The sequence below is a fragment of the Typopeltis vanoorti genome, chromosome 18 (genome assembly GCF_054136105.1).
Source record: "Typopeltis vanoorti isolate ZY-2024b chromosome 18, IOZ_Tvanoo_1.0, whole genome shotgun sequence".
Classification (NCBI taxonomy): Eukaryota; Metazoa; Arthropoda; class Arachnida; order Uropygi; family Thelyphonidae; genus Typopeltis; species Typopeltis vanoorti.
In genome coordinates, this window is record NC_143566.1 from 17467444 (window position 1) to 17483471 (window position 16028).

Below are 16028 nucleotides of genomic sequence, written 5' to 3' on the forward strand. Positions count from 1 at the left end.
TGTTATTAAACTTCTTTTATGTTTTTAATTCTTTTTTTATTACTAATTGTTTTACATTTCATGTGCTTGTACTGCAAATGTACAATAACAATATAGCTATTTATATAAAAATATGAAATAATGTGCCATGTAAGATGCTAAAAATGTAATATTTGCATTTGATTTTTGCAATATTCGCTGTGTATGTTTTGTATTGAATATAAATACAATAAATATTATAATAATATGTCTATATTATGATTTTTTTCTGAGGGGGGGGACACGAAATATTTAAATTTTTCCAAAGGGGGCCCTGTCATGAAATACTTAATGAAATATATATTCGCCACTATCCTAGGGAAATGACTATGAGCAAGGTGATTTCCCGTTGCATTCGCTGCTGTACTATATCCTATGACTGTAGCCTGTATGTTCATGGGGCCGGTTTGCCTGCTGCTTGTGGAATGAAAAACCCAGGTGTTCACGCCCAAGACCAGTTAACTTGGCTATGGCTGAGGAAGATCCTTAAGCTCCTCATGTCATCAACAGGAATCGAACCTATGACACGCCTTCCTCAGGCACATGGTTGAGAAGTGCATAGCCATTAGGCTAACCGTGCAGACTTGCTCACCATACCGATTGCTGTGTGTTTAATCTTCCCCCCCCCCCCTCTTGAAAGAGGGAACTTATTTAAAGATACTGAAATTCATTTAAACTTTTTATCATGATTAGTCGAGGCAGAAATTTTATTGTTAATTGTATTATCAATAATTCAACTCTTACTGGTAGAAAGGTAAGGCAGTAAATTTAGTCTCAATTTCTGAGTCAACAAATACTCACCACCATGTCATTTCTAGAATGTAGTTCTCTCTCATACTGAAGCTTAATGAAATATTTTGGTATGGTTGAAATCATCTGATTTTCATTAAATTCTTTGAGTTATTTTTATGATTTCAAATTTATAGTACTAGACAGAACACAAAATGGCATTCCACAATTCTTTATTTTTCTTCGTTTGAAACTTGCGCTTTTATAGATACATGTATCATTTTAACATTTTTGTAAGAAATGTATAAATTAGAAATGTATGGAGGCAAATGTGCTCCTCACACAATAAGCATGTACAAACTTGAGAAAGTTATTAAAATGATGTGCTTAGGTGAATTCTGATAAAAAAATTCATTACACAATAAAAACTTGAAGATATTAAGTCATAAATTTACCGAAAATGTATGAAACAAAAAAATGGAATTTAAAAAATATTGTTTCCTCTACGGGAGACCATTTTATTTACAGTTGTCTGCTTACTTGCAGTAGAAATAGATCTAAATCTAATCACACTTCATTAGATGCAGTGTTGTAATTTGGCATTACTTTAGAATCAAGACAGCAGAAATAAAATATTTACAAGGAGACTTTTAGCAAAATAATAACTAGCTAAACTTTAACATATGCAAAAAAATAAAGTTTGAATCCATTAAAATAATTTGAAACGAAATTGGCATACTTAAATTATTAAAATTTAAAGCTAATAGAACACATTTAATCTCTGTATGCCGAAAATTTCACATTCAGTTTAAGAACTCAGAATTTCAAATTATGTGTATATTAAGTACTATACAGAAATTTAAATTACTTTGGGATAAAAATATTTGTCACTATATATACATCACCTCATTCATAAAACTGTGCAATACATGTATGGACCTATCTCTGCATTAGCTCTTGGTCAAGGAGAGCTATGCATGCTACAGTCTCTGAGTTGAGATTTTTATTGCAAACAATACATACAAAAGTGAAACAAGTGTCTCTTATGAGCCTAATTTTCACAAAATGTTACACCCCCAAACACTTACATACGAGTAGAAACAATTGGATCAGTGGCAGAAGTTTCTGAAGGAAGATGGCTCTGCAATTTTTCTACACTATGTTCCAAACAGTATCCATTAAGGCCACTCAACAGTGTGTGATGTGTTACTTCTTGAGCTGCCTTTAAAACACTGATCTTGCTAGGAGAGAAACTAAAGTCTTGGTTAGCATACAGTGGTGTCGTTGGCACAGAAGTATCTTCTGTTACCGATGGATGAAGAGAACCATCACCTTCTCCTCTTTTACCAGAGTCAATTGTATCAATATCTGAAGGGACAACATCACTAGTGGGGGTTGTTAAATTGCTTCCACTAAAGGCACTAGTAACAGTTGCTGAATGGATGAGGGTGATTTCAGTGGGAGACTCACTAACTGGCAACCATGTAGGGGAGCCACAGGTCTCTTCCTCAATAAGATGAAACTGACTAACTTTATCCTTTGAGGAACACAATTTTCCCTGGCACTTGTGGAAAAGAATGTAACCAACTAAAAAGGTCTGTATATAAACAAGAAAGAAAATAAATGAATCATTATATAAATAATGTGTATACTAATGACATTAAAAATATCAAACACGCACACTTTTATACGTGTATGTATGTATGTATGTATGTATATATATATATATATATTCACTTTTCCAGTAATAGGAGCTTTTCAGATACTTGAAAGCTGATTTATTTTCTGATGTTAGAAGTTCAAATTTGTCCATACATGGCAGTATTGTGCTACAAGCTCTCCAGCCTTTCATGGGATTAATATATAAAAACGTTTCTTTTGTCATATGCAAAAATAGATTTTTATAGATACATTTTTAAATGCTCTGTGATTGAGAGAGAAGTGGGTTGTGAAATAGTAACCTACAACAATTCATCTTTCTAATCCAGTTTACCAACATTTTTTCTCCTCTAGTTTGCTAGGTGATATAGTGAAGTTGCCCTCATCATACTACAGAGCATGAAGACAGATTTTTGGTTATAACAGCAAAACTTAATTGATGTACCATAGCATTTTTAAATGCTCTGTGATTGAGAGAGAAGTGGGTTGTGAAATAGTAACCTACAACAATTCATCTTTCTAATCCAGTTTACCAACATTTTTTCTCCTCTAGTTTGCTAGGTGATATAGTGAAGTTGCCCTCATCATACTACAGAGCATGAAGACAGATTTTTGGTTATAACAGCAAAACTTAATTGATGTACCATAGCAAGTTCAGCTCCATTCAAGTATAAATATTGCAATGAAGTTCTATATGGATATCTCGACAAACTGTGGCAAGACATCTGCGACAAGTAGACCTATAAGACCAAAGACCCATTGCCTGCATCCCTTTATCCACAGCTCATTTTAAAGCATGTTTCCAGTGGTGCTGTAAACATAAAAAAATGAACAAGACACAAATGGGCTAATGTACTCTTTACAAATGAGTCATTTTAGCCTTTCCAAAGATTCTAGATGACACTTGATCTGGCATGAAGGTGGTGCTGTTGCTTACCATTGCAAGAATGTGTTTGAAAGGGATAGATACGACAGTGTTGGGGTCATAGTGTGAGGGAGGCATTATGCTTAATAGATGCACCCAGCTACAAGTGCGAGAAAAAGGGACTCGCTAGTGAACAATATTGCAACAAAGTTCTGCAATGTCATGTTCAATTGTTCCATTGTGCTATAGGCGGGCGAATAATTCATTTTTATGGGCGACAATGCCGCACCACATTGTACATAAGCAGTGGAATGATCAAGGACATTAATCAAATTGAGTGGCCAGCACACTCCCCAGATCTCAATCCCATTGGGACATACTGATGCTTGAAATTCCCCCTCCAGAAAACAAATAAGGCCATACAAAGGAGGCCTTCACTTCAAGAATTCCTGAATTGCTTGTGCTAAGCATGGTATGATGCTGTGAGAGCTTCATCACAGTTGGGGTTGGACATATTCCATACTGAAATGTCTCTCTCTCTGCATAGTTTTCTGTAAGTCCTGTACAACACAGTTTTTGTGATATAATTTATTAGTATGCTGGCAATAAATTTATGTCCACATTTCGCTATAGTAATGAACATTTTTTTGTACAAGTCAAAATGTAGTATGTCCTTAACTTTTGGACACTGGTATATTAGCAACAAAGCATTCTGCTAATTTCATCAAGCATGGCTTATTAATATATTATCAGATCTCCAAATCAAGAGACTTGTTGTGGTTAGACCCAGTGGGAAGCTATGGAAATTTTGACAAAGGGCTCGCATTGTCAAGAAAAAAAAAAATTCCATATTTCACACAAAAACTTTTATTAATACAGCTTGTGTACAAATTCCACTCAAAAAGTATGAGAGGACAATCAACCTCTAAAGGCTACCATTTTAAAACAAATATTTCATGATCTAAACATGAAATATTTGCACACAATCAACTGCGTTAATTTATCTTACATAAGAAAAACATTTTTTAATTATCAAAATATAATAAGAATGAAATCTTTTATAATATTTTATAAAACATTTGATTGGCTACTGGTTTTACCATACGATTGGCTACCAGAAGGGAGAAGATAGCGCATGCGCTTATTTTATTTTCAAACTTGGGCACATTCATAATAGAGGAGTTGAAACAACAATTCCAAATAATCTATACACTGCCAAATAGACTAATTTTTGTTAGGTTACCGTATGAGTTTGTCGCTTAATACGTTTCAAATTGTTTACTTTTTTTTTTTCAAAAAAAAAAGAAGAACAAGGGGCTTGCAAATTTGAGAAAAATTTAACAAAGGGCTCGCGTGAGCCCCTTATAGCTCACCACTGGTTAGACCCAATGTCACACCTGCATTAAACACATTCACCATCTCCACAATTTCAGACATTCCAACCCCTATCCAATCCATGCAAAAAAAAAAAAAAAAAAACCTACTTCCCATCACCCCAATCATACACATTAATCCGGTGATAATCCCTTACCAACATCTGTGTCTCAATCATATCCCCATTCCTCCTCTATCCATCTTCATGCTCAATATTCTGGAAACCCCAAATCACCTCAGTCAATCATCTCATCTTTCTGAAAACCATGTGACGACATCTGCATTGTAATTCATACCTGACCTGATCAAGGTCTTATACAAATGGAACCATAATCCACTGTGTTATTCTCATAATTTTAGGTCAACTAAATTTACGTCCTTAACTGCCATCATACTTGTCCACCTCTTATAGAATATTCCAACCATGTGCTCTGCAACACAGAAATTGCAAAGTCACATCTACACTACTTCCCATAGTTCATCTCAACATACCACCATAAATTAAAGATGCCAAGAAATTATATTCTTGGTTTAATCCTTTATCCAAGTATATGCAAACAAAGTTTGCGTGTGAAGTAACTTCATGACTGGGCATCTCGTATATGGAGGCTAATGACCTCACATCACTTCCATTAGTATCCCATAATGCAAAGGACATATCCTTATAGACGAATAATATAATGCTATGCATTATGGGAAGGATCACCCAGACTGGTTTCGGCCTTTATTGATGTCTCATCAGTGGGAGCCGGACCCAGAGGTGTACATGTCCATAAGGATATGTGCTTTGCATTATAGGATACTGAGGTAAGTGATGTGAAGTCATTAGGCTCTATATATGAGTTGCCCAGTCCTGAAGTTACTTCATGCACAAACTTTGTTTGTTTACACTTGGATAAAGGATCAAACCATGAATATAATTTGTTGTATCTTTATTTTATAGTATAACTAAGTGGAAAAACTTTCATCAACTACATACCACCATTCAAACCTTTTCCAACTATCACTAACATACAAGTTAAACAGTAACAACCCCAAAGTGGACACTTGGAGAATACTGCTAGCGAGTCTCCTCTATCATAAACAACTGTATGATACCTATCTGATGACCAATCCAGCACACTAATTTATTCTCCAATCACATCTGTTCCAGTTTGTCATGTGATAATCTATCAAAGTTCTTTGCAAAATCTAAATATACCACTGTGCATGCACCTACCTTCTCCAATGCCTTTGTTGCCTTGTTAAAAGTAAGTAGATTGCAAAGAAACCTGTTCTTCCTTTAGTAACACACACTATCCAACAATCCTCTTCCAACACTCTGGCTCTCTTCATAACTAGTTCTCCTTCCAGATACTCTGTACAGGTGACTTCTTCTCATGGTAATTCAGACCACATTCTCACCCAAGTTTTGTCTGATGGAGCATCCTTCCTTCAGCTATTCACAACCTTGTGCGCTCTGGAATCACAACAATGGCAAGTGAGATGATTTTACATGACTTATTCCTCCTGTCCATGGTTAGACTACTGTTTTCATATCCAGATTACAAGAAATATTGCAATCTTGTTACAGAAATAATCTGTTGAAATGGAAACTTTCATATCGCACTCTGTTCAATTTCCCAACCCATAACCATGGGATATCCAAGAAAAGCAAACAGCCTTTCACAAGTGGCTTGAACTAAAATACCAGCTCTCTTCATAGTCTACACAATTACCTGCAATACTTGTAAAACCACAATGCCTAAATTCAACAAGAATAAATGTAAAAAAATTCATTGTTTTTACCACTGGCAGTTGCACATTCTGGTCCCTCACCAAAGCCATTACATGCAACTTTTGTCCATCCATGCTACTCTCTCTATCTCATAACAGTAGCACTGTAGTCTTGGCTACATTCTTCTCTTCCAATTCCTATGTCCATGGCAAATTACCTTTTTTCCTTGCTTAGAACATCACATTTTACGACCTTCTGCCAGAAAGCCATTAGAAGAATCCTGAATAACTTGGATACCACAAAGGCAGTGGTCATGTGACCCATTGTGCTCAAGAGATGTGCTCCTGAACGAACACCTGTTCTATATCATCTATTCTCTAAACTGTACTAAGCTGGCATCTACCCTTCAGCATTGAAGAAATTTCATATACATACAATTGGTGAAATCCATATTTGTGTATGGATTTCACTAATCTAGATCCATAGAGATCTGGCCTACATCACACACCTTGGATCCATTCCCTGGAAGGGTTTGGAAAAACTGTGCCATTACTCTTGATATCTCCAAAGTATTTGATAGGATGTGGCATCGAGAGTTTCTCAAGAATTTAATGTCATTTCGACTGCCTTTGTCTTTGTGTAAATGGATTGCCAGTTTTCTCTTGGATCGATTCCCACATGTAATGGTGGAACTAGACTTTTCTGTCAATGATAGTGTGCCTCAGGGCTCTGTAATTTCACCTGCCCTCTTTATATATAAATATTATTTATATATTTTTTTATAATTTATATAAATGGCTTGCTCTCATTGATGGGAAACCCTATTCATAGTTTTGCAGATGACAGCACTCTCCTCTTGTTCTTATATAACAAACCTTACAGTGCTCAAGCTTCAAGATCATCTCTAAGTGCCCTGAACAATGAATTCCACAGCATCCTGTAATGCTCAACTCAAAAGTCAAGACTGAATCTCTCTTCTCAGACAAGCTCTTACTCTAAATATTTTCTATAGCATCATCAGTTTCCAAAAACTTGGCATACTTTTCTGCTCAAAATGGTACTTTGCTGCTGAACAGTTACCTACTCTGTATAAATCCCAAATCTGACCAACATTGAAATACTGCTCTCATGTTTGGAGAGTGTACCTAAAACCTCCATAAAAATTCTTGATGCTGTTCAGGAAAGGACAGCTGATTAATGATACTTTTGTTACAGGCTCTCTTCAGCCACTTTCTCATAGAAGATCAGTTTCTGCACCATGTCTCTTCTACAGACATTTCCATGGCCATTGTTTGACAGAACTAGCATCTATTATGCCTCTAATTTCTGACAGATCTACAAGAACTTGAGCAACAGCTGCTCAACATCCCTTTACAGTCGAATTGAACACTCACCAAAAACCTGGTACTCCCAGGCATATTTCATTCTTTCCACCTCAATTCTGTGGAACAGCCTCCCCCAGGAAGCACTTCCAAAAGTGTACAATCTCCAACAGTTCAAGTAGATCAACAGGAATAGAGTAATCAACACATTGCATTTGTTTGCAATCCTACACTCTTCTGCCTTTCACATGTGGAAGAAATATAATCTTTTTAACCTGTAATGTTAAACAGAAAAAGATGAAATATAAACACTTTAACCACAACTGCAGTTGTAGTTAAATAGTATGCTGCTTATATTTACTTTTTTTTTTTTTCTAATATCTGAACTTAGATGCTTTAAAATGTATATTCTTGGAAAGAATTCAACAGACACCCCCCAGTGGGCAAGGTGCATCGTGCTATGGAATATAGTGACTTTCTTCCGGCATATCTTTAGTGCGTATTCAAATACATGGTCAGCAGGTCCAGAGCAGCCATAATGGTGGAATTGGATGTAGTCCATGTGTTCAGAAATTCTGATATTGGCTGATCTGCCCAAATATGCAGACCAATTGGCCCACTAGCCAACTGATCCTGGCCGGGCTATCCGGGACTGCCCATCTTGCCAAAGTAGAGACCAAAATAGTGCGAGACTACTGGGATTCCCCTTTCTGCATGTTCACGAATTGCACCACATGACAAGAAAATGAGTTAGATCCCAGTGATGTTGGTGTGGAAAACAGGAAAACATGGTAGTAGTCTCCTTCATTTTACTATAATGAATAACAAAAATCCAGTGGTAACTATAACCAACTGATTAGCCTTTACTAATGTAAGTTCTGTCTCTTGCCCTCCAGTATTACACCAGATCTACAATGAATACACCTTCATATTTTAACAATAAAGATTATCATCATCATATTAAGACCCTATGGAGTTAAAGACTCATCTAGGAGGTGCTTTTGTCATACACCCAGTTCATCATACCACACCTTAAACACACTTAAATTCCTTGCAAGACATCACACTCTCAGGCAAGGCATTCCATTCATTCACAAATTTCCTCCACCTGCAACAATAAATCCCCACCAAGCATAAATTTTACAGCCCATCTTGGTTTCCCAAATTTTAAAACAAAGATGGGCTGTAGAATTTATGGACATTTTGCAACAATGAACTGGTATCCCCCATTCCCTCAATCTATTCAAGTCTTCTTGTAAGTCCACAACATCTCTACTCTTCATAGTTCGTCATAACTTTGCATCATCTGCAAACAACTGAATATCCCCCATCCAAATCTCTGTTAATATCAACATACAGGCTAAACAGCAAATGCCCTAAAACAGACCCCCAAGGCACACCACTAGTGACTTCCAGGATATTGCTCTCTCTCTCATACACAACTTACTGATACCTTTCAGATGGCCAGTCTCCAATCCAATGTACTAATCTAATATCCAACTCCACCTGCTCTAGTTTGACTGTCAGCTTACCATTGTTGGATTCAGAATATATAGAGATTTGAGTAATTAATATTTACTTCAGAATCCAACATGATCTTCCATCACATAAGCTAGACTTGTAATTATTATTTAATGTAAATCATTTGTTTATAAATTAATACTCATGTAACCACCTTTAAGTTTTATTAATAATTAATTAAGGATATATAATAATAGTGAAAAGACTTTGTATTAAGATATTATTAAGTTTATTTTATTTATTGCTATGTTAATATTATAAGAATTTGTATTCAACATTTTAACTGCATATTAATTGAAATGTAAATATTCCTTATTTGTTCCTGTATGTAAAGGTATAACATTGTGCAATGCCTCAGTTTTATTATATTTTGTTTTAGTTGTCATGGAGACGTATGTAAGATAGTGAGCACGAGTTTAGAACAGAGCGTGGCAGATCGGTATTGAAGGGCTGGAAAGGATTTTAGTAGAAGAGAACACGAGAATAATTTTGGTGGGAAGAAGGGATATATAAGCAAAGAACAGAGAAAATGATTCATTCAGGGAATCAGAGTGAGATAATAGCGAGTAGAGAGATAACAGCGAGTCGGTCAAGTAGCTCGCTAAGGTCTACTAGTCGAGGAGCGAGTTAGCTAGTAAGTTGCAGAACAACAAATAAAGCAACGGAAGATAGCAAGGTAGCAACTGGATGACTAGCAATAATTTTGTTGGGATTTTGATTCAGGACTGACCTTTCAAGGACACACAGAAACTTGAAGAATAGCACGGAGTAACTAAGAGAATAAGTAGGGGCAGCAAGGTTAAATTTAAACGATAGCTGTGCTAAGAGATATAGTGCCTAAAAAATTAATTAAATGCTGGAAGAATAGGCAACTGTGCATAAAAACTTCAAGTTAAAGAATTACTGCATGTTACTTTAGTTCATGAGTTATTAGTAGAATACTGAATTGATCAAGTGATGTCAAAGATAGTACAAGCATTTTGCTCCAAGCAAGAACCTTTAACTATGTGAATTGCGACCATTAATTTATTCAGTTATTACTATGAGGATTTGTTTTAATGAGTGCTGTTAATTGTTTTAAGTGATTACAGTTATAAAAGGTGTCTGTATATAAGTAGATGAACAAGGAAATTCACTGGTAAGAAATAACCAACTTTGTTACTCCTATGCGGAGATATGTGTGTTTCTTCCTAAAATATCCCTACATTAACAGTAACCTTTACGGAGAATAGCTGGAGTGTGGATTTAAGAGTGTATACTTGTGAAGAAGCGTTGCCGTCCTTATATTGTATTTGAAACTTAAGTAACTATATGATATTAATGTAGTTGGTTACTAAGGGACTTATGACATTGAACTTCTTTCAAATAGCTAATTGAATTTTGTGAAAGCTGTATTTCAGACAACAGATTAACCATTGCCTGAAATTATATGACTATATTACCAGATGAGCTAAAATGTTTGTAATACCTTATTCAGTGATTTAAACTAAAGTGTATAATTTGTAAGCCTATATTAAATGTTTGTTTTGTTGATCTAAAGTTGTACTTTGTCTGAATCTCTTTTACTGCACCGTTCATAAAATAATCGAACCAAAGCGGGTGAATAAAATAAGTTAGATAATAATAAAATAAAACTTGGCCTATATACATAATAACAACACATATAAGGGAAATAGTTGAGAGTTGGTTTTACTTTAATTCTTGGACTAATTTAGATATAGAGTGGCACAGTCAATAAATACAAATTTTCTCTATATTTGGATCAGAAATCAACTAGCAACTTATTTTTTTTGTTTAAGAACATCGTAGTGACAAATTGACGGATCCAAAGTATAGGTTAAGACGAAATAGGATCCAACACCATGAGTAATAATCTATGAAAAGCCTTTGCAAAATCAAAATATACTACTGTGTAACACCTTATTGTAATAAGTAATTACTAAAACATGACCTCCCTTTAGCAAATTCATGTTATCCATCAACGATAATGCCATTATTGTCAACCCAATTCTCGATCATAGTTCTCACCAGCTTCTCCAACACCTTAACCACAACATCTAACACACAGATTGGCCTATAATTTGATGCTCGAGTTCTATTACCTCCGTTATGAAGTGGCACAATCTTGCCCTCCTTCCTCTTCTTTGGAACTCAGCCCAGTGCAAGACTCATTTTTAAAAAAATATGTCAAGGCAGATGCCAACTCCCTGGCATGTTCCTTCAAAATATGGGTTGATAAATTATGAAGTCCCCCAGCCTTATTAACATCAAGTTTGCTCAATTCCCCATATACCTCTTGCTCACTTACAGTCAGTCTCTCCTCCTCATCATCAACTGCTCTCAAACTATCCATGATGTCATATTCACAAGAATGAAAGACCTTGAATTATATATTTAGTTTAATCCTTTATCCAAGTGTAAGCAAACAAAGTTTGCGTCTGAAGGATCTTGTGGCAAAGGTGGAATGACTTCTCATCACTTGCATTAGTATTCCATAATGCAAAGCACATCTCCTTGTTGATGTATAATGCTATTCATTATGGGAAGGGTCACTACCCAGACCGATTACGACCTTTATTGAGGTCTCTTCAGTGGGAGCCAGAGGTGATACCAAGGTTGAAGTAATGCAGAAGTCATATTTCCATATACCAGTTGCCAAAAGGTGTCACACCTTATTATTAAATTATTCTGGATTAGAGAAAGATGTTGAAAGTTTTTTCGCTTGGTTAGACTATAAATTTATATATTTAGTTTAATCCTTTATCCAAGTGTAAGGAAACAAAGGCGTAAACTTTATTTGCTTACACTTCGATAAAGGATTAAACTAAATATATAATTTATAGTCTAACCAAGTGAAAAAACTTCCAACAAATGAAAGACCTTTATGAACTGCTCATTAAGTATCTCCACTATATCTTCCACAGCAGTTGTTCTTATACCATTTTCTCCAATCAATGTCATCCTTCCATAATCATTCCTTTTTTTTTTTTTTTTTTTTTTTTTTCCTGGCTACATATCGAAAGAATTTCCTAGGATTCTTTATGGCTTCATTAGCTAACTGTTGCTCATACTTCGCTTTTGCTACCCTTAAAAAGTCACTCTCCTTGCCTGTTGTTTGTAATCTTCATGGAATTGGTTACCACTTCTCTTAAGCTGCCTCCATAATGCCTTTTTCCTCTGTATCATATTCTTAATCCCTTCATTCATCCATTCCACACATACCTTATTTAACCTTCTGACACTTGGAATACATTTAGACATTGCTTCTACTAGATAGTTCTCAAATATCCCAAGCTGCATTGATCTCCTTTCAGGCTATCTCCTCATTCCATGCTACACCTGCAAGCTGTCTCCTGAGCTCCTCATAACCATAAGTTGAAACTGCTCTAGGTAAATTCTTACTATACTGCCACGCATTATAATAAGAAAGTGTGCTGTGTGTATACTAGGACAATTTGATGCAAAATCATGTGCACCATATACAAGTACTATCCCTATTTGTGTTACAGTATTTCAGATGCACACTTTTGTTTGCTTATGCTTGGATAAAAGACTATACCACAAATATAATTTCTGATGAAGACAATGATTTAGTCATTTAATTAAGCAGATTTCATTATTAGTATTTAACATGGTATTTTCTTTTGCATTTAGTTGAAATTTAAACATCATTAATATTTCTTCAGAATATTTTCATTCTTTCTAATTTTGTTAAACTGAGAAAGAAGCTGAATCAAAGGAGAAAAAAAATGTACTTAATTCTAAAACTCAAAATTGCTTAAAGAAATGTGCATAACAATTACTTTTTTTAACCTAAGAGTTCATTATTGAAAACACTTATAGGGTATATGGTCAAGTACAAGTTCTTGACATATTACGCAATGACTGCAGCAAGCTCTCCCCAGAAAAAGGAAATAAATTATATTTGACATTATGCTCTTGTTTTCATGCTTATTTTAACTAAGTTGTTCAAGCAAACAAAAGTTTGCACATGCAATATCTTGAAGACTAGGTTACTTGTAGAAACATTAGTCGACTTCACATCAAGTTGCTCTTTGTATTTCATAATGCATAGCACACAACTTTATCAAGCATAAATAAAATAAGGAAGAAAACCAGAATATAATTTCTTTTCTAGTACAACTGCCTTAAGCAGTATGTAACAGAGTGCACACAGATCAAGGGTCTTGAATTTGATTATCTCATCAGAGGATTGAATCTCCCTCCAATTGGTGAGAGTGACTATGAAGTAGTCACTTGGATAGTGGCATCCATATGAGGACATTTTTGAGAAAGGGATATATGCAGAACTATAAGGCTGGTGATTATGACAAGCTCAGGAGACAGCTGGCAGCTTTATCACTGAATGAAAAATTGGAAGGAAAAGAGATCAATGCTGTTTGGAACCTATTCAGGAAATGTCTATCAAAGGCAATGTCTAAATGCATTCCAAAGGACAAGAGATAAAATAAGGTGAGTGTAAAATGAATGAATAAAGAGGTGAAGCCTACAATTTGGAAGAAGGCATTATGAAGGCAGCACAAAATGAATGGTGATAAGTTGGTTGCCTGAAGATTACAAAAAGCAGGCAAGAGAGGTAACTCGTTTAGTAGAAGAAAGAATGATTATGGAAAGATGATACTGGTTGGAGAGAATGGTAGAATGATAACTACTGTAGAGGAGGATATAGTAGAGATGTTAAATAATCAGTTCATACAGAATTTGAGATCAGTGGGAAGGGAGGAGAAGCCACGGATGGTAAGTTAGCAGGAGGGATGTGAGGAATTAAGTAAACTTGATGTTAATAAAGCCATATGATTTGATGGTATATCACCACATCTTGAAGGAATGCTACAGGGAGTAAACAGCTTTAACTTATCTTTTTGAGTCTTAGATTTCCCCTAATTTCATAGGAGTGGAAAGAGGGCAAAGTTGTTCCACTTTCTAAAGGGGGAGAGAGAGATATCTAGGATTCAGAATTGGGGTGAAGGCGACATTCTCTTAGCTAAAGAAAGGTCATGTTTTAACTATCTGCTTGCTTACTATAACAAGTTGACAGGTGCATTGGATAAAGGAGAAGCATACATAGTGGTATATTTAGATTTTGCTAAAACCTCTGATAGACTACCATATGACAAGTTGGTAATTAAACTGGAACAGATGGTGTTGGATAGTAGAATGGTGCACTGGACTCTATGCATTATCTGGTAGATATCAAGATAGCGATATCTTGGAGGAGGAGGAAGTTCACCAGTGGTGTGCCCAAAGGGTCTGCTTGGGGTCCACTGCTGTTTAATTTGTATGTTAATGATATTGAGGAAGATTTCAATAGGAATATACAGTTGTTTGCAGAGGATGCAAAGTTAGGAAGAACTATGAGGAGTACAATGGACGTTGTACTCCTCATAGTTCTCGAACAGGCTTTCTGAATGGGGATACCAATTCAATGTAACAAAGTGTAAGGTTTTAAAGTAAGTTTGAGGAAGTACAGATGGGATATAGAGTATAAGATTGTTGTGGCTATTTTAAAGGAGGTGGAGGAGCTGAGGGATCTAGAGGTGTTGGTAGATAAGGATCTGAAATTTTGAGGATATTTTGCTCAAATGGTGATGATAGTACAGTGCATAATGGGAGTGATGCAGAGAACACCGACATGCAGGAGTAAGGATAGTATGATTCTGTTGTAAAAGGCTTTGATCAGACCACATTTAGATTACTGTGTGCAGATTTGGTCACCAGGTTTTCAAAAGGATGAAGAGATGTTGGAATGGGTTTAGAAACGATCGATTAAGGTAGTTTCTGGTCTCTGGAATGTAGAGTATGAAGGCAGATTAAGGGAATGTAAATTGCACAGTCTGGTGGATAGAAGAATTGGGGGGGGGGGGGGGGGCATGAACAAGACATACATTGGTATCCAAAACTAAGGATGAACACTACTTCTGAAGATTACAACTGCAAATTCAGATGAATCAGCCTGTGGCAATTTGTATAACTGACAAGTTCGAATAGATAGCAGGTACAAAATCAAATTTTCGAATTGCACACAAAGGGGGTCACGAGGTAGTACTCAACAGGGTAAAAGGCTGCACTAAGTGAATTGTGTTTGAAAGAAGCTCTTTACGTGAAGGAATAAAGTTGCTAACTCGGATGTCTTGTAAATGTCTTAAAGACATCATCTAGATCAGGCGTTCCCAACCCTATGCCCGCGGGCACCATTGCGCCCGTCGACCAAAGGTCGAAACTAGTCTGGGTAGTGGTCCTTCCCTTAATGCATAACATTATACATATCTGCAAGGAGATGTGCTTTGCATTATGGGAGATACTGAGATAGGAGTGATTTTAGCTTGGTCCACCTTTGCTATGAGTTCCCCGGTGTTGTACTACCTTGCCCCAGTCCTGAAGATATTTTTAGGTGCAAACTTTGTTTGCTCACACTTGGATAAAGGATTAAACTAAATTTATTATAATCTAACCAAGTGAAAAATAAACTTTCAAAACTTTCGACCAATTTGTGTGTGCCCGCTACTGTTCAACCGTGTGCCGTATAGTTTGAAATAATCATGCACATCACGCAACAATTCATGGCATGCTATATGACGCATGCGTTAATGACACATGACAAACAAAGTATTAAACGCATGCAATGTAAAGTAGACGTGCATTCGAAGTTGTTCATTCCAGTTTAAGAAATGGAATATCATCATATTCTCCTAATTATGAAGCACTGACCAATGAAATGCAATGTCACAGATCACACTAACTTACATATATATATTTAAATTTTTATATAATGTAAACTTTACATGTATTCATTTAACAAAAG

General features: G+C 35.8%; 1 protein-coding gene across 6 annotated transcripts in view; it reads right to left on the reverse strand.

Annotated features, from left to right (window-relative positions):
• Positions 1-963: 963 nt before the first annotated feature.
• The window catches only part of LOC150096516 (polyamine-transporting ATPase 13A3-like), a 751182-nt gene continuing 736117 nt past the window's right edge, over positions 964-16028 (reverse strand). For all 6 annotated transcript variants that reach the window (XM_090407885.1, XM_090407886.1, XM_090407887.1 and 3 more), the window contains one exon: positions 964-2344. In XM_090407885.1, the coding sequence (XP_090264011.1) occupies positions 1832-2344 (513 nt within the window). In that variant the 3' untranslated portion in view covers positions 964-1831. The remainder of the gene's footprint in view (positions 2345-16028) is intronic.